This window comes from Pygocentrus nattereri, chromosome 19, assembly GCF_015220715.1.
Source record: "Pygocentrus nattereri isolate fPygNat1 chromosome 19, fPygNat1.pri, whole genome shotgun sequence".
Taxonomy (NCBI): domain Eukaryota; kingdom Metazoa; phylum Chordata; class Actinopteri; order Characiformes; family Serrasalmidae; genus Pygocentrus; species Pygocentrus nattereri.
Genome location: NC_051229.1, coordinates 9,861,747 through 9,881,915, shown reverse-complemented (window position 1 = coordinate 9,881,915; position 20,169 = coordinate 9,861,747). Strand labels below are relative to the sequence as shown.

Sequence of the window (20,169 nt, the reverse complement as noted above, 5' to 3'; positions counted from 1 at the left end):
CTTCATATGAACACACTCGGAATGACTTTGTTTACATCTGAAATCTCTTAAGGAACTGTCCAGGCCAGTCTGCATTTTTCTATTGAATTGCATAATATGAATAACAATCATGTGACAAACACATTCATTAACACCTTCATGTTTCTGATCTCCAGTCACAGTTTTGTCACATTCGACTTGCACTCTCCATGCATGAGGTAAAAAAAAACTCCCACCTCCTTTGCTTGTTAGATTCATTTGCATCTGATTTCATTTACACCATTGTGAAACTGTATGCAGTTACTTCAGAGATGGATCCGAATATGTTTTTCCTATTCCTGCTGTCAGGTAAGAAGTGAGCACAGGCATGTATTTAACCCTCAGTTCTGCCTGCTTTGCAGCAAATCTAAGTGTTTTTTATTGTTATCTTCAGGAACCTTTGGCATCTCCTCCTCTGCTCTTCAGCAGTTCTACTATATGAATGTTCAAAAGAGTTGGTTCGAGGCTCAGAGTTACTGCAGGGCGACTTACATTGATCTGGCTACTGTTGGCAGCATGGAGGACATGAACCGGCTGAAAGCAGCAGTGGATCCTGTATATACAGGTGCCGTGTGGATTGGACTGAAGAAGCACTGGGTCTTGTCTACAGGGGAGAATATATCTGCCTATAGTAACTGGGTCCCAGGGCAACCAAATGAATTAAACATGGAAGCAGCATGTGGAGTGCATACAGCGCAAGGATGGCATGACTATCACTGCTCCTCAGTGCTCTACTTTATCTGCTTTGATGGTAATTGAATTAATTTACTCCTGGTTACATATTTCATTTTCTGACCTGCAGCCATATAGAGTTACTTGTAGGGGCATAACCAAGGGGTGCATCAAGCATGGCCACCCTCTGTCATCAGGGCAGTAACCAATTAGATGCTCAATAAATAATCAATATAGCTTGTTGTGAAGTTTGGTGAGCTAACCAGCAAGAACACTAATCAAAACTTTAACACTGGTCTTGTTCATTTTGCTTAATGAGGCAACAAACTTTGTTTGGTTTTGTATATAAATGTACATAGATGTATTACTGTACCCATATGGAAACAAATATATTCCAAATGTATTAATGGATATACTTTGCAATGTATGAATATAGCCAAAAAAACAGCCAAAAAATATATTTCGAAAATGTGTTAAAATAAGTTTATAAAATACATTTTTTGAAGTTTGTTACATATATATTTAAAATGCACTTATTTGTGTTTGCTATAATATTTTTCAAATTTATGTAGCTACAGATACATACAGTTGAATCATGTACAACTATGAACTAAATGAACGGTACTGATGTCTGCGTTTTTTCATTGTACTTTGCATTAAGGGTGTACATATGCATGATGAGAGCACTCACACATAACGTATTTCAAATAAACAAGATATCAAATAATAATTGCATTTTCACAGAGTATCAACACCTACAGCACTTGCTATGGGCATATTAAAGGGTAAAACTGAAATACTATAATACACAATCATTTCAAAAGTTATTCCGAACTGTAAAGTACATTAGACAAGTATTGTGACCATTTTTATACATTTTAAAATAGACATTTTTTCTGTTCATACAACAATTTATGCTGAAATATACATTAGTCTTTGGAATGTATTTCTGCATGGACTGCAGTGTATTTGACATGTATGGGTTTGTTTTGTTTTTGTCTTTTTTCCCCCACATGGGTACTATTGAGCTTGTTGGACATCCTATTCCAAAACCATGGGTATTAATATGGAGTTACTCCAGAGAACACTGCAACAGAGCCCATCAGTAGCACCACCCTAGCCATTGCTTGTCAATCTGAGACTTGTGTGCAGCTGCTTTAATCAAATGACCCATTTAATGAAGTTCCTGATGTACAGTTCTTGTGTTGATGTTGCTTGTAGGTGCAGTTTAAAACTCTGTAATGAGGGACAGGCTACATGCTATGCATTTCAGCACTCATCAGCCCTGCTCTGTGCTGTTCACAGTTTTCCTTCAGGTTCTGAATCTTGAATTAAGGGGGCCCTTCATCTAGATTATTCACAAGTAGAGACTTTTAAGGGGGCTTAATACTTTTGCAAGGCACTATATATGTTACAGGTGATAAAGGTAACAGGTGAGCATTGTCTGTATGGCTTTGATAGATTCTTGGGTTATTTTTGTAATGCTGTCCCACAACAGATAGATCTACTTCCAGTGGCACGTTCATCCTAATAAGATCCGGCATGACTTGGACCCAAGCCCATACCTACTGCAGCCAGTACCACACAAACCTCGCCAGCATCCATAATGCACAAGAGCAGCAACTAATTTTTAATGTTGTTGGTAACAGCACCATTGCATATTTTGGCCTGATCTCCGGGCAGTGGTCTGATGAAGGATTCTCCACGTTCCGGTCCTGGGCAAATGGACAAGCTGTCGAGTCAGTTTCCACTGATGAATGTGCTGCCATGATGATGTCTGATTCTGGGAAGTGGAATCAAAGGCAATGTGTTCTCCAAAATCCGTTCATTTGCTATGGAGGTGAGTGACCTTTATCAACATTACCACTGGAAAGCTATCTTCATAGAGAACTTCACTGCAACCCTAATATAAGCAAGTTCCAACTACTGGTGGTCTACAGCAGCATCTAAACACTGTTACTTGGTGATTTAAATTATGGTTGTAATTATAATATACTGACAGTAAATTTCCAGGAACTTTCCAGAGGATAAATGCAGTGACCTCTAGAACTTGGGGCAGTCATGGGCTGGAGGTTAGGGAACCAGCCCTGTGACCGGAAGGTTGCCAGTTCGATCCCCTTGGCTGACAGTCCATAACTGACGTGCCCTTGAGCAAAGCACCTAACCCCCAATTGCTCCCCGGGCGCTGTGGATAGGGCTGCCCGCTGCTCTGGGCAAGTGTGCTCATAGCCCCCTAGTGTGTTCACTAGTGTGCATGTATGGGGTGTTTCACTGCACGGATGGGTTAAACGCAGAGGTCTAATTTCACAGTGTGCAAACACAGAGACAAATGATTGTAAGTTCTAATTATTGGAACCCTTGTTAATTATGAGCAAAAAAGACTTGGACAAATTGTTTTTATCAGCTTCATTTTGCAATTCAAGTAACATTTCAGTGAGACATAAATATTCTAAGAACAAAAAGCTGTTCATGTTCAAAAAAGGTAACGTTTTTCTCAAAGAACATGTGCCACAATTACTGGCACTCCTGCCTTTAATACTTAAATACTTAACAGCATTAAGTCTTGTCCCATGCTAATGAATAGCTAAGGGTGTTTAGTCTGTGTATTTACTTCATCCTATACCCCTACTGCCAAATGTTTATTTGTTGAATTAATCAAACAAACAAAGAACATAAAATCTATGGCATAGTTTATATGTTATGTTTTGTTTGTTTTCAATATGTTGAGCTCAGCAAAAGAATAGAAATTGTGCAAAAATGTAAGTATTTAAACTCTGTAGAGGATGTATTAACTTATGTTCATTTAGAAGATCAACAAAACAAGTAATTTGATAACTTTTTTCCACATGATATTGATGATATTGTTTTCATAAGAATTTGTAAAGGGAAAAACTATAAGCATTTTTAAAAATTATTATTATTAGCTCTGGATATGATGCCATGTAAAGATCAAGAGGCTTGCCATGTAACATAGAGAGTCTGAGAGATGTACATACAGATGCCAGAGAACCAGCTCTGCTGTTACTGTGGAATGTTTAAAAAAGCCTCAGATATCAATGTGAAGAACTATTTCATGAATAATTGTTTAAGCATGAAATTGTTCTAGGTAGACCTAATTCTAAATAGAATAATTTCCTTTACTAAATAACCCTTGAAGAACCATCATCTATTCTTTTTTAGAGTTCAAAACATCAGTAAAATAGACCAAAACTATACCAGCAAGCTAATAAACACCCATTTCACTGCTTGTCACAAAATCCACTTGAACACACAAAATAGGTTAGTGTGTTCCTCCTCGTACGAAACTATTGCCTGACTTGCCCTTGAAAGCAGCAGTAGTGTAGAACCTCAAGCATCAAAAATGTCACGTTAAAATTATCTGGTAGGGGCAGGAAAGTGTGTCTGCAATTCTGAAATGAACCCCTAGAGGTGTACTTGTAAGAACCTGATAGTGCAGGTCTGAAAGTGAGGGTCCGAAACTGCAGTACTGTGGTTATGCAGTTGGACACTTCTGCAGAAAACAGCAATTTTACCATTAATCCATTTAACATCTCATGCTTAAAGCATCCTTTTTCATGATTCAGTTGAAGGTGAAGGAAAATTAACATTCACTCAATCCTGTTATCCGAACACATCCACCCCTCTGAAATATCTGAAGTATTCCACTAGTAACATGTTCTACAAGATATTGCAGCATTCACTTCCTGAAGATCATGGAAAGATGGAATGTAACCTCCTTTTTCTTTATTTGTGATTTTGATTGATGGAATTACTTTGAAATGTTAACCCTGTTGCCCAAATTATAGACTGAAAATAAATAAATAATCAGTTTTTAAAAATACATTTGAAGTAATGGATTAGAATGTCCTTAATAACCTTGATCCATTAGCTTGGATGCCAGTTAACCACATTTCATGCATGTGCAATTCCAAGCTAAAAACCTTAACCCTGTCTTTAAATCCTGTTACTTTTTTAAGCTGTTTTCTGCAAAGAGTGTTCTTGAGATGGGTTAATGTGTTTACTGAATGGTTGAATGCAGGTTTTCTTAAATTCAGTTTTAAATGGGGCAAATGGGAAGACAATCATGGAATCATCCACAATGACAATGGCAGTTATGCCAGTCATGCTGGATGGATGTAGGAGAACATTCAGCATCAGCTCTTAAGACCAAACAAAGGCTTTGCTTGGTTGCACATTTAGAATTTGTGGTCTTTTTAAAAGATCCTTTGCAATATATGTAAAATATACCAAATATAATGTGGTTCTGATTTGCATTTGAGTCTGAGCATAAATATTTATATTTTAAACTTTCTTTTACTACAGGACTCCAACCTCTCTTTCGGCTCTACCACTTTGTAAATGACCCAAAGACATGGACAAAGGCTCAGACATACTGCAGAAATAGATTTACTGATCTTGCTTCTGTAGACAGTGTTAAAGATATGAGCAGACTGATGAAGCTGCTCGTGGATGTTGGCTACAGTGGTTCTTTATGGATTGGACTAACACAAGCAGTACAACCACGTTGGGGCTGGTCTAGAGGAGATGAGTTACTGTCCAATTTCAGTAACTGGGACGCAGGAAGGCCAAATGGTACTGGAAAATGTGTATTTACCATCAATGGAGTGTGGCGTAATTATGATTGCACAGTAGCTCTGTACTTTGTGTGCTACTATGGTGAGTCTGTAAATGTTTTTAAGAATCAAGTTCGTAACATGCTGTTATTTATATTTATGGCAGTTGGTAGATGCTCTTATCCAGAGTGACAAAAAGTTTTTACCATGTTAGATAAGATAAGATAAGATAAGATAAGATAAGATAAGATAAGATAAGATAAGATAATCCTTTATTAGTCCCACAGCGGGGAAATTCACAGTATTATAGCAGCAGAGTAATAGAAGTAAGGCACACAGTAATAGAAACGGGAAACAGTATAAACATTATAAACATTATAAATAATAAAAGTTAAAGTTAAATCTCTAGACTATTTACAATGAAATAAGAATAAGAATAAAAATGAGTTGCATAAGATCTGCTTTGCACGCATGAACATATTGCACAGTGAAAAATATTTGGATTCTGGGTATAAGTGTGTATTGTATGTGTGTGTGGTCTACTGGGAGCAGTGCTGGTTGTACAGTCTCACAGCAGCAGGAAGGAAGGACCTGCGATAGCGCTCCTTCACACACTTGGGGTGAAGGAGCCGGTCACTGAAGGAACTGCCCAGTGCTGCCAGAGTCTCATGCATGGGGTGGGAGTCGTTCTGCAGCATGGATGCTAGTTGTTTAGCATCCTCCTTTCTTCCACCGCCTGCACTGGGTCTAGAGGAGTTCCCAGGACCGAGCCGGCCCTCCTGATCAGTTTGTCCAGTTTCTTCCTATCTGCAGTGGAGATGCTGCCGCCCCAGCAGACCACTCCATAGAAGATGGCCGATGCCACCACTGCATCAAAAAAGGTCCTCAGGAGTAGCCCCTGCACTCCAAATGACTTCAGTCTCCTGAGCAGGTAGAGTCTGCTCTGTCCTTCCCTGTAAAGTGCAGCTGTGTTGTCTGACCAGTCCAGTTTATAGTTAAGGTGCACACCCAGGTACTTATAAGAGTCCACTCCTTCAATGTCCATTCCCTGGATGTTCACTGCTGGAGGGGGATGTGTGCACCTGTGGAAATCCATCACCAGTTCTTTGGTCTTCCCCGCATTGATCTGTAGGTGATTCCGCAGACACCAGTCCACAAAGTCCTGAATCAGCTCTCTGTACTCTCCGTCGTCCTCATTTGTGATGTGGCTGACGATCGTTGAGTCATCAGAGAACTTCTGTAGGTGGCAGTTTGGTGAGTTGTACATGAAGTCTGTAGTGTACAGGGTGAAGAGGAATGGTGCTAACACCGTTCCATGCGGTGCCCCTGTGTTACAGACCACCATGTCGGACACACAGTCCCTTGTCCTCACATACTGTGGATGGTTGGTGTGGTAGTCCAGGATCCAGTGCATTAGGTGATAGTCCACCCCTGCCTGTTCCAGCTTGTCCTTCAGGAGCCCAGGCTGTATGATGTTGAAAGCACTGGAGAAATCAAAGAACATGATTCTCACAGTGCACCCAGGCATCTCCAGGTGAGAAAGAGCTCCATGCAGCAGGTAGATGATGGCGTCATCCACCCCGATGCCAGGCTGGTAGGCAAAATGAAGTGGGTCCATATATGAGCTCACCATAGGGTGGAGTTTTCTAAGGACCAGCCTCTCCAGTGTCTTCATCAGGTGTGATGTCAGTGCCATTGGCCTGTAGCTGCTGAGGTCCTTTGGGTGCTGTGTTTTCGGTAATGGCACCACACAAGATGTTTTCCACAGTTGTGGTACTCTCCCCAGCTTCAGGCTTGGGTTGAAAATTATGCTCCACTTGCCCTCACAGCTGATTTGCACAGGACTTGAGGAGTCTGGCACTGATGCCATCCGGCCCTGTAGCCTTCCTCGCCTTGATCTTCCTGAGCTCATTTCATACCTGGGCCATTGTGAAGGTCAGACTGGAGCAGGAGGGTGCTGAGTGTTGGAGTGTGTGAACTGGGGTTTACGGCAACCAGCAGAAGAAGTGGATGTGAGCTGAAAATTGTGGGGCTGGGGGTGGGTGTGAGAGAGGGGGTAGAGCAGCATGCTGGAAGTGCCAGACAGGAGGGTTTCAGCACAGATGTCTGTGTAGTGGGAGGGGCGGGTGAGTGATAAAACCTATTGAAAAACAGATTGAGAAGGGCAGTGTTAGGAGGCTTGCATAAGGACTCTTATTGGTACAGAATGTGTTTGACTGCGAAGTAATTAAATTCCACCCTGCGGTATGGAAAGTAGTGTGAACACTGCTACTGCTACCCATCTGTGGGGATGTCAAAGGTATTGGTACTTTGGTGCCAAGTTAATACCAAAATTGATAAATAGTAACAATTCAGTTTTTTTATATTACTGGTGGTACTGAGTTATATTACTATCACAATATAGTGCTGATCTCAAGTAAATAACATGGCATGCACATTTTTGAAAAACGCCATGGTTTGATTTTGTACGGTGTACTGGGACCTCTTCATGACTGCAGTTGGTCTAGACTTCACCTGAGTCACTGAACGGACACTCCCCACTTGTTCTAATATTGGTTTTAACATGCACTCATCCACTTTGCCTAACCTTTTCTCCTTGGGGAAATCCTGACAGCATCTTAAGAGCCATTTTGTTACTTCATTAGCTGGAGTGAAGTTTCTTAGATGACCTCTCAGAGGTATGAGAGATGGAGTGAACATAAGTGTCAACTTTTGCAGCAAAACTTGTCCAGAAATCACTGCAGTCTGACGCGTTTGTCTTTTCGATGCCAAAAAATGGAAGACAATATTTTTGTGGCAACAAAATACTTCTAAATATTTGATAACTCCAAACCATAACATACCATAATGTTAGTAACCAACATCAAAAACAACGCCATAATACACATACAAAAAAACATATAAACACAATGTCTTTGAAATATATATCAGTACTAGAGGAGCACAACCACTTCGAGGCACCATAATGTTTGGCATATATCTGTGGCAGTATAATAGTTTTATTTAGTTAGAATTTAGTTAAATATACATTGCATGAAATGACTGCTAAAGGTCTGTGACTCATAAATATCACTGGGTGTTAAGTGACCAAAAACAATCAAGACTAGATGCTGAAAGCTCTGTTATAATGAAGCAATAAACACACCTGAGTCTTTACAAATATTAATTTCTACATGGTTAAACTAAAAAGTTTACAAAATGTCTTGTGTATTAAAATCTGAGTATGTACACCTTACCCCCATGGAGTCCAGAGGCCATCCTTCATGCAGAGCATTGTATTACATGTAGAATATGAATGTATTCAAGTATCATGTTGCTATTTTGCCATATTTGCCCACTCTTAGTACCAAGAGAGTAATTCAGGTTAACAGAACTGTGAGAACATCCTTGTCTGCTGTTTTTATGTTACAGGGGGCACTGGCGGTTACATCTTGGTACAAACTTTCAAAAACTGGTATGATGCTCAGACTTACTGCAGAACGACCTACACTGACCTGGCCAGCATTCGTTCTCCTTGGGAGCAGAAGCAGGTGACCAGCCTTGTGACTAAAGGGGTCTCTATCTGGGTCGGCTTGTTCTTAGACACCTGGCAATGGTCTGACCAGTGGAGCCTCTTATTTAGAAACTGGGCATCAGGACAGCCAAGCTCGGGTACTGGTGGCTGTTCTGCTATAGTGATGGGTGATTCTGGGAAATGGATTGCTGACAACTGCAATTTGCAGCACCCTTTCATCTGCTATGGAGGTGAGTCTTGAAAGCTTCATGGCATAATCATAGCAATATATATCGTTACGGTTAATGAATGTTTCGAATTGTTCATGGCTTGGATGTAATGTTCTATTCTATAAAATGTGTTTTGTCAGCCCTATTTTAAAAAGTGTATATACAGTACTGACCTGTCCAAGATGTATCCTGCCTTCCACCCAATGACTGCTGAAATAGGCTCCAGCACACCCTGATGACAGGCCTGAGTTTTAGGCAGTTATGAAAATTATTTAAAACTATTAATTAAATTTCCTGTCAAATACAAGATAAATACAAGTTATTTATTTTTTAGGGTTTTTCTGTATTTAATGTGTGCAGGCTTTGCCTTTATTGCAGCGTCCAATTATTTAGGAGACTCACTTTCAGTTCTTCAAAGAAATCTGCTGGGATATTTTTCCACACCTCCAAAGTTCAGTCTTAGAAATTGGTTGTATTTTCTGCTTCTCACAAGTAGCCCCAATCACAAATTTTGACTCATCACTCTATAAAGCCTCACTCCACATCTCAGGTGTCCAGTTTCAGTGATGTCCTTTTTCTCAGGAAGAGCTTTTTGATAGCTGCACATCCTTTCACTGCTTAGTCTTAACACAGTGGAAGGATGGACAGAAGCACCTGTGGATCTTTTCAGATCTGAAGCAACTTGATTTTCCCCTCTCTCTGAAAGATGAAAGCTTTAAGTGCTGTATATCTGATGGGGAACGTTTTGGTGGTGTAGCAGGTCTTGTACAGTTGTCAGGAGTTCTACAACCCCATTTCCAAAAAAGTTGGGACGCTGTGAAAACTGTAAATTAAAAACAAAATGCAATTCATTTAATCTCTATATTTAATTGTAAATAGTACAAAGACAACATAACAAAAGTTGAAACTGAGAAATTTGATTGTTTTTTGAAAAACGCCAATGTTGAATTTGATGCCAATAACACATTCCAAAAATATTGGACGGGGCAACAAAAAGCTGGTAATGTTATTGTGTAATGCTAAAAAAATACCTGGTGGTTAATTGGCAACAGGTCAGTAACATGGCTGGGTATAAAATACATCCCAGAGAGGCTGAGTCTTTCAGAAGTAAAGTTGTGGAGGAGTTCACCACTCTGTGAAAGACTGTGCAATCAAATAGTGCAACATCTCAAGAATGTTTCTCAACTTGAAATATCAAAGAATTTTTGCTTTTCATCATCTATGGTACGTAATTACATTAAAAGAATCAGAAGGCCAAAAACCAGTATGCTAGCTGAGCTGTGAATTTTGGGCCCTCAGGTAGCTCTGCATCAAAAACAGACATGATTCTGTAGCGGAAATTGCTGCACGGACTCAGAAACACTGTCTGTGACAGTGTAAAACTCTAAAATGCAAAGAGGATACCATATATAAACAGCATTCAGAAACGCTGCCAACTTTTCTGGGCCTGAGCTCATTTAAAATGGACTGAGGGGAAGTGGAAAAGTGTCCTGTGGTGCTATGATTCAACATTTGAATTTCTTTATTTAGAATCATGGAGCTTGTTTTTAGTGCACAGTTCAAAAGCCAGTATTCATGATAGTATATAAGTGCATTAGTGCGAATAGCATGGGTGACGTGCACATCTGTGAAGGTACCGTTAATGCTGAATGATATGCACATGTTTTGGCAACATATGCTCCCATCCAGATGACATGTTTTTCAGGGAAGGCCTTACTTATTTCAGCAAGACAATGCCAAACCATATTCTGTATGTATTACAGCAGCATGACTCTGTAGTAAAAGTGTCCAGGTGCTAAGCTGACCTGTCTGCAGACCAGACACCACTGATGACATTTGGTGCTTTATGAAATAAAAAATACGACAAAGGAGACCCAGAACAGTTGAGCTGCTGAAATCCTATATCAAACAAGAATTGGAAAATATTTAACATTCAGAACTACAGCAATTGGTCCTCCTCAGTTCCCAAACACTCAGTGTTGTTAAAAGAAGAGGTGATGAAATGCAGTGGTAAACATGCCCCCATCCCAACTTTTTTGGAACGTGTTGTTGGCATCAAAATCTGCATAGATTTTTCAAAAAACAATAAAATTTCCCAGTTTCAACATTTGATATGTTGTCTTTGCAGTATTTTTCTTAAAAAATATGGTTTACATGTTTTGGATATCATTGCATTCCATTTCTATTTACATTCTGCCAAGCGTCCCAAATTTTTTGTAAATGGGGTTGGATTTTCCCTGTATTCTTTAATCATTTTTTGGTCTCTAGTTTTGAAAAGTCTTGCTTTTTTGTGCTCTTTATCTAATGCAAACAGATTATTTTATATAAATGACCACAGAGACAGTGTCTGTACCAGAAGGCCTTCCCCATTTATTATCAGAATAGCAGAGTTTGTATACACACAAATGGCATGATCATCGCATGATCATGCGACAAAACAATAGAGAGAGAGGATTGGATGAAATAGAGCTTTAGGTGGATAAGGGCCCCAAGGGCGTTTAGGACATCCAGGAACATGGAGCCTAAACAACAGATAGTGTTACAACATTGCTGATCGAATATCATTGTCACTATCAGTTACAACTAACCAAATAAACACACAAGCATAAGCTGAGGCCTATGTATGATACCATAGGCCTGAACCCCACAGGTCATGTTATAGTCATGAACCCAGGATTGTGCATTGATCACTATGCTCTGACATTAGGATCTAACAGTATGTTCCCTTTCGGAAAATAAGTTGCCATTTTAGAGGTTTGTTACAACTGTGAGGACATGTTTTCTTCTGTTTTCCTCTGCAGAGGAGGACAGGATGAAGAAAAAGCAGATAGTGAAAGTGACGGTGTCTTCAAATGGACAAGCAGATCTAAATGTGCCTCTCGTGAAGGCCAAACTATTAAATAAGGTAGGTGTCTCTTTGTTAGGTAAAGCATCTCAAAAGGCTAGGTTGTAGAGATGTAGTCCTAGCTTGGTCAGTCATGATTTGCATTAGCACTGTCAGAGATCATAAATGCACATTGAGCATTCAAATATTGTGTTTTCCAAACCTTAATAAGGCTGATGGCCAAAGGATGTAACTACAGAACATGAGAATCACGCACTACTGACCAAGGATGAATGGAATTTATTCTTTGGTTACACACTAAATCACAATTACAATGTCCCTAAAAATAGAAGTACCAAACCTCACATACACAAACATCCATACCTGAGTTCTACCACACTTATACAGTAACAGACATCCATACCTGAGTTCTACCACACTTATACAGTAACAGACATCCATACCTGAGTTCTACCACACTTATACAGTAACAGACACCCATACCTGATTTCTACCACACTTATACAGTAACAGACATCCATACCTGAGTTCTGCCACACTTATACAGTAACAAACATCCATACCTGAGTTCTACCACACTTATACAGTAACAGACATCCATACCTGAGTTCTACCACACTTATACAGTAACAAACATCCATACCTGAGTTCTACCACACTTAAACAGTAACAAACATCCATACCTGAGTTCTGCCACACTTATACAGTAGCATAGACATCCATACCTGACTTCTACCACACTTATACAGTAACAGACACCCATACCTGAGTTCTACCACACTTATACAGTAACAGACACCCATACCTGAGTTCCATCACACTTATACAGTAACAGACACCCATACCTGAGTTTTACCACACTTATACAGTAACAGACATCCATACCTGAGTTCTACCAAACTTATACAGTAACAGACACCCATTCCTGACTTCTACCACACTTATACAGTAACAGACACTCATACCTGAGTTCTACCACACTTATACAGTAACAGACACCCATACCTGAGTTCTACCACACTTATACAGTAACAAACATCCATACCTGAGTTCTACCACACTTCTACAGTAACAAACATCCATACCTGAGTTCTACCACACTTATACAGTAACAGACACCCATACCTGAGTTCTACCAAACTTATACAGTAACAGACACCCATACCTGAGTTCTAACACACTTATACAGTAACAGACACCCATACCTGAGTTCTACCACACTTCTACAGTAACAAACATCCATACCTGAGTTCTAACACACTTATACACTAACAGACATCCATACCTGACTTCTACCACACTTATACAGTAACAGACATCCATACCTGAGTTCTACCACACTTATACAGTAACAAACATCCATACCTGAGTTCTACCACACTTATACAGTAGCATACACATCCATACCTGAGTTCTACCACATGCATATAGTAACAGACACCCATACCTGAGTTCTACCACACTTATACAGTAACAGACATCCATACCTGAGTTCTACCACACTTATACAGTAACATACACCCATACCTGAGTTCTACCACACTTATAAAGTAACAGACACCCATACCTGAGTTCTACCACACTTATAAAGTAACAGACACCCATACCTGAGTTCTGCCACACTTATACAGTAACAAACATCCATACCTGAGTTCTACCACACTTATACAGTAACAAACATCCATACCTGAGTTCTACCACACTTATACAGTAACAGACATCCATACCTGAGTTCTACCACACTTATACACTAACAGACATCCATACCTGAGTTCTACCACACTTATACAGTAACAAACATCCATACCTGAGTTCTACCACACTTATACAGTAGCATACACATCCATACCTGAGTTCTACCACATGCATATAGTAACAGACACCCATACCTGAGTTCTACCACACTTATACAGTAACAGACATCCATACCTGAGTTCTACCACACTTATAAAGTAACAGACACCCATACCTGAGTTCTGCCACACTTATACAGTAACAAACATCCATACCTGAGTTCTACCACACTTATACAGTAACAAACATCCATACCTGAGTTCTGCCACACTTATACAGTAACAAACATCCATACCTGGGTTCTACCACCCTTATACAGTAACAGACATCCATACCTGAGTTCTGCCACACTTATACAGTAGCATAGACATCCATACCTGACTTCTACCACACTTATACAGTAACAGACACCCATACCTGAGTTCTACCACACTTATACAGTAACAGACACCCATACCTGAGTTCCATCACACTTATACAGTAACAGACACCCATACCTGAGTTTTACCACACTTATACAGTAACAGACATCCATACCTGAGTTCTACCAAACTTATACAGTAACAGACACCCATTCCTGACTTCTACCACACTTATACAGTAACAGACACTCATACCTGAGTTCTACCACACTTATACAGTAACAGACACCCATACCTGAGTTCTACCACACTTATACAGTAACAAACATCCATACCTGAGTTCTACCACACTTATACAGTAACAGACATCCATACCTGAGTTCTACCACACTTATACACTAACAGACATCCATACCTGAGTTCTACCACACTTATACAGTAACAAACATCCATACCTGAGTTCTACCACACTTATACAGTAGCATACACATCCATACCTGAGTTCTACCACATGCATATAGTAACAGACACCCATACCTGAGTTCTACCACACTTATACAGTAACAGACATCCATACCTGAGTTCTACCACACTTATAAAGTAACAGACACCCATACCTGAGTTCTGCCACACTTATACAGTAACAAACATCCATACCTGAGTTCTACCACACTTATACAGTAACAAACATCCATACCTGAGTTCTGCCACACTTATACAGTAACAAACATCCATACCTGGGTTCTACCACCCTTATACAGTAACAGACATCCATACCTGAGTTCTGCCACACTTATACAGTAGCATAGACATCCATACCTGACTTCTACCACACTTATACAGTAACAGACACCCATACCTGAGTTCTACCACACTTATACAGTAACAGACACCCATACCTGAGTTCCATCACACTTATACAGTAACAGACACCCATACCTGAGTTTTACCACACTTATACAGTAACAGACATCCATACCTGAGTTCTACCAAACTTATACAGTAACAGACACCCATTCCTGACTTCTACCACACTTATACAGTAACAGACACTCATACCTGAGTTCTACCACACTTATACAGTAACAGACACCCATACCTGAGTTCTACCACACTTATACAGTAACAAACATCCATACCTGAGTTCTACCACACTTCTACAGTAACAAACATCCATACCTGAGTTCTACCACACTTATACAGTAACAGACACCCATACCTGAGTTCTACCAAACTTATACAGTAACAGACACCCATACCTGAGTTCTAACACACTTATACAGTAACAGACACCCATACCTGAGTTCTACCACACTTCTACAGTAACAAACATCCATACCTGAGTTCTAACACACTTATACACTAACAGACATCCATACCTGACTTCTACCACACTTATACAGTAACAGACATCCATACCTGAGTTCTACCACACTTATACAGTAACAAACATCCATACCTGAGTTCTACCACACTTATACAGTAGCATACACATCCATACCTGAGTTCTACCACATGCATATAGTAACAGACACCCATACCTGAGTTCTACCACACTTATACAGTAACAGACATCCATACCTGAGTTCTACCACACTTATACAGTAACATACACCCATACCTGAGTTCTACCACACTTATAAAGTAACAGACACCCATACCTGAGTTCTACCACACTTATAAAGTAACAGACACCCATACCTGAGTTCTGCCACACTTATACAGTAACAAACATCCATACCTGAGTTCTACCACACTTATACAGTAACAAACATCCATACCTGAGTTCTACCACACTTATACAGTAACAGACATCCATACCTGAGTTCTACCACACTTATACACTAACAGACATCCATACCTGAGTTCTACCACACTTATACAGTAACAAACATCCATACCTGAGTTCTACCACACTTATACAGTAGCATACACATCCATACCTGAGTTCTACCACATGCATATAGTAACAGACACCCATACCTGAGTTCTACCACACTTATACAGTAACAGACATCCATACCTGAGTTCTACCACACTTATAAAGTAACAGACACCCATACCTGAGTTCTGCCACACTTATACAGTAACAAACATCCATACCTGAGTTCTACCACACTTATACAGTAACAAACATCCATACCTGAGTTCTGCCACACTTATACAGTAACAAACATCCATACCTGGGTTCTACCACCCTTATACAGTAACAGACATCCATACCTGAGTTCTACCACACTTATAAAGTAACAGACACCCATATCTGACTTCTACCACACTTATACAGTAACAGACATCCATACCTGACTTCTACCACACTTATACAGTAACAGACATCCATACCTGAGTTCTACCACACTTATACAGTAACAAACATCCATACCTGAGTTCTACCACACTTATACAGTAGCATACACATCCATACCTGAGTTCTACCACATGCATATAGTAACAGACACCCATACCTGACTTCTACCACACTTATACAGTAACAGACATCCATACCTGAGTTCTACCACACTTATACAGTAACAGACACCCATACCTGAGTTCTGCCACACTTATACAGTAACAAACATCCATACCTGAGTTCTACCACACTTATACAGTAACAAACATCCATACCTGAGTTCTACCACACTTATACAGTAACAGACATCCATACCTGAGTTCTACCACACTTATACACTAACAGACATCCATACCTGAGTTCTACCACACTTATACAGTAACAAACATCCATACCTGAGTTCTACCACACTTATACAGTAGCATACACATCCATACCTGAGTTCTACCACACTTATACAGTAGCATACACATCCATACCTGAGTTCTACCACACTTATACAGTAACAGACACCCATACCTGAGTTCTACCACACTTATACAGTAACAGACATCCATACCTGAGTTCTACCACACTTATACAGTAACATACACCCATACCTGGGTTCTACCACCCTTATACAGTAACAGACATCCATACCTGAGTTCTACCACACTTATAAAGTAACAGACACCCATACCTGAGTTCTGCCACACTTATACAGTAACAAACATCCATACCTGAGTTCTACCACACTTATACAGTAACAGACATCCATACCTGACTTCTACATCACTTATACAGTAACAGACATCCATACCTGAGTTCTACCACACTTGTACAGTAACAAACATCCATACCTGAGTTCTACCACACTTATACAGTAACAAACATCCATACCTGAGTTCTACCACACTTATACAGTAACAAACATCCATACCTGAGTTCTACCACACTTATACAGTAACAGACACCCATACCTGGGTTCTACCACCCTTATACAGTAACAGACACCCATACCTGACTTCTACCACACTTGTACAGTAACAGACACCCATACCTGAGTTCTACCACACTTATACAGTAACAGACATCCATACCTGAGTTCTACCACACTCATACAGTAACAGACACCCATACCTGACTTCTACCACACTCATACAGTAACAGACACCCATACCTGAGTTCTACCACACTTATACAGTAGCATAGTGTGATGGTGCAGTGTATGCCCATCACTGAGATTAATAGGAATATTGTATGTACCTACCTTGATGTCCTGTGTAGAAGGGGATGAGGGCAAATGGGCGGATCCACCTTCAGGGAAGGAAAGGGGCCTCAGTGTTCTAAAGGGAAAAACCTGCAAAGGAATGAATTAGTTAATTAAGGAATACTTACCGGTAATATGTATATAGTAGTCACGACTAGTCAGTAGCTGTATAGATGGGTGTGTGTATATATGTTTGTGTGTGTATGTAAATTAGAGCCCTGGGACATCGTCCCTTAAAGCAAATTATTAGTTTAGTCGGGGCGGGGCTTCGACGATAAGAACGCTCGATGTTCTTTCAGCCAGGGGGCTTCTCAGCTACCTGTGTGAGGAGTGGTTTAATCCCGAAATGATGCTGTTAGCTGCTTGTAACAGTTTGGGAATAACCTGTGATGAGGATTAGCCTTGCAGCGAAGCCTCAAGTTTATCTTTCGTTTTATTTCTGTTTAATTCAGTTTTTCTTTTGTTTAGTGTGTAATAAAATAAGCACGTGTGCACTTGAACTTGGAGTCTCGCCTCCTTGTATCCACACCACGCCCATAGCGCCAATTTGGCCGTGCATAAATCCCGGTGTCTCTTCTTTTGGAGGTTGCACCGTTACACATAGACATCCATACCTGAGTTCTACCACACTTATACAGTAACAGACACCCATACCTGAGTTCTACCACACTTATACAGTAGCATAGACATCCATACCTGACTTCTACATCACTTATACAGTAACAGACATCCATACCTGAGTTCTACCACACTTATACAGTAACAAACATCCATACCTGAGTTCTACCACACTTATACAGTAACATAGACATCCATACCTGAGTTCTACCACACTTATACAGTAACAGACATCCATACCTGAGTTCTACCACACTTATACAGTAGCATAGACATCCATACCTGACTTCTACATCACTTATACAGTAACAGACATCCATACCTGAGTTCTACCACACTTATACAGTAACAAACATCCATACCTGAGTTCTGCCACACTTCTACAGTAACAAACATCCATACCTGAGTTCTGCCACACATATACAGTAACATACATCCATACCTGAATTCTTCCACACTTCTACAGTAACAGACATCCCTACCTGAGCTCGACCACACCTACACATTCACATAAATATACATTTAAGCATAAAGTATTAGCAGTGCAGAAAACAGCTGTTTTGCATGAAACATAGTGGAAAAACTTGTTCAGATGACTCAGCCGTCACTTCCAGGTCATGCATAGTATATTATTCATAACCTGTTTGAAGCAACTGTAAAACATGTCATGCCATGTATGCATTGGATATCTGAAAGTCTGACTCACCTGTGTTGTTTTTCTGCAGATTGAGGAACAACTGAAAAGGCAAGGAATTGCTAATGAAACCAAACTGAGCTGGAGAAGTAATGACAAAGTGTTTATTCTGAAACCAAAAAAGTGAGAGATTAAAAAGCAAAGAAATTCCTGCTTTTTTAAACTTTATACATTTTTAAACAAGGTCTTGTGGACGAAACCAGTCCTGCATGTTCGTTGATGCAAAAAAAAATTAGATGAGTAGATCAGACTGAAGTGAAACAAACAATGTTTTATTACAGAATATTGGAGAGGTTACAAACAGAGAACATGCATCATGTATCTCCCAAGTAAGCTCTGACCCCTTCTCATCTGACACCCTTTGTTATAGTCGCATGACAGCTCCTCCCTTACCCAAGATATCAGTAGATTCCATCAAGCCTCCAATGTGTGCATTAGCCCAACTCACCAATCTATACCATAAAAGTTTAAGCATGTGCTTGAGACGTGAGCACGTCTGCAAGGTCAGCTCAAGGTATTCCCTGTGTTTATCAACTCCCCCCCCAAGATGAAACACATGTGTGGTGTGCTAATCCCAGTGTCTACTACTATCAGCTTCAAGGTATTTCCTGTTATCTGACATCCTTGTGCATTCCACCGTTAGTCAGCACACAGCCTTATGGGCTGACTCTTAGCTCTTATCTATTCCAGCCTTATAGTTGGACAATATGACCATTAAGCTTTCAATGCTAAACATAAGCTTTCTTTAATAAATCTTAAAAGAGTAATATGAACAATAATAAGGCTAATAATTCCGCAGTCTCTTTAGAACTATGTTAAGAATTACTAGTTATAATGACTTCTTTTTGCACTTTCTTCAATGTTTCAGTGTTTATAAGCAGTCAACACTGAAACATCTTGCCAGAAGTGGAAACCTTTGTCTGAAATTATATCATAATGATTCATGTTTTCTGTTCATAGAATCATTTCTCCTCACATAGTCTACATGTAAAAAGTTCATTCAGTTCATTTTGCATTATTAATGTTCTTTTAGATAAAAGCGACTGTATTGTTATACTATGCTCATATTGCTAATGTTATGCTCATATTCATTCGAAAAGTTAATGGACTTTGGAATAATTCATATTCAGTCATAAGGGTTTTTGGTTTATTTGGAAACATTGACATGCAGTGCTATAGCCTTGAAACACCCTCCAGCTACAATGTCTGTTTATTCATTATTTTCTAAACTTACATTATAACTTATTAATTCATATTCATCTGGACTTTG

At 39.7% G+C, this 20,169-nt stretch overlaps 1 protein-coding gene across 1 annotated transcript; it reads left to right on the top strand.

Annotated features, from left to right (window-relative positions):
• The first annotated feature begins 302 nt into the window (after window positions 1-302).
• LOC119261621 (macrophage mannose receptor 1-like) lies at window positions 303-19,035 on the top strand. Its single transcript, XM_037531227.1, has 6 exons — window positions 303-327; window positions 413-583; window positions 5,119-5,367; window positions 8,676-9,008; window positions 11,789-11,892; window positions 18,931-19,035. Exons 1-6 carry the CDS (start codon window positions 303-305, stop codon window positions 19,024-19,026), a joined length of 978 nt encoding a protein of 325 aa, XP_037387124.1. The 3' UTR covers window positions 19,027-19,035.
• The last annotated feature ends 1,134 nt before the right edge of the window (window positions 19,036-20,169 follow it).

Coding starts and splice junctions, on each gene's coding strand:
- LOC119261621 (XM_037531227.1), top strand. CDS start 303: ATGTTTTTCCTATTCCTGCTGTCAG. Junction 584..5,118: donor AGTGGATCCTGTATATACAG/GTGCCGTGTGGA, acceptor TTGCTTCTGTAG/ACAGTGTTAAAGATATGAGC. Junction 5,368..8,675: donor GTACTTTGTGTGCTACTATG/GTGAGTCTGTAA, acceptor TTTATGTTACAG/GGGGCACTGGCGGTTACATC.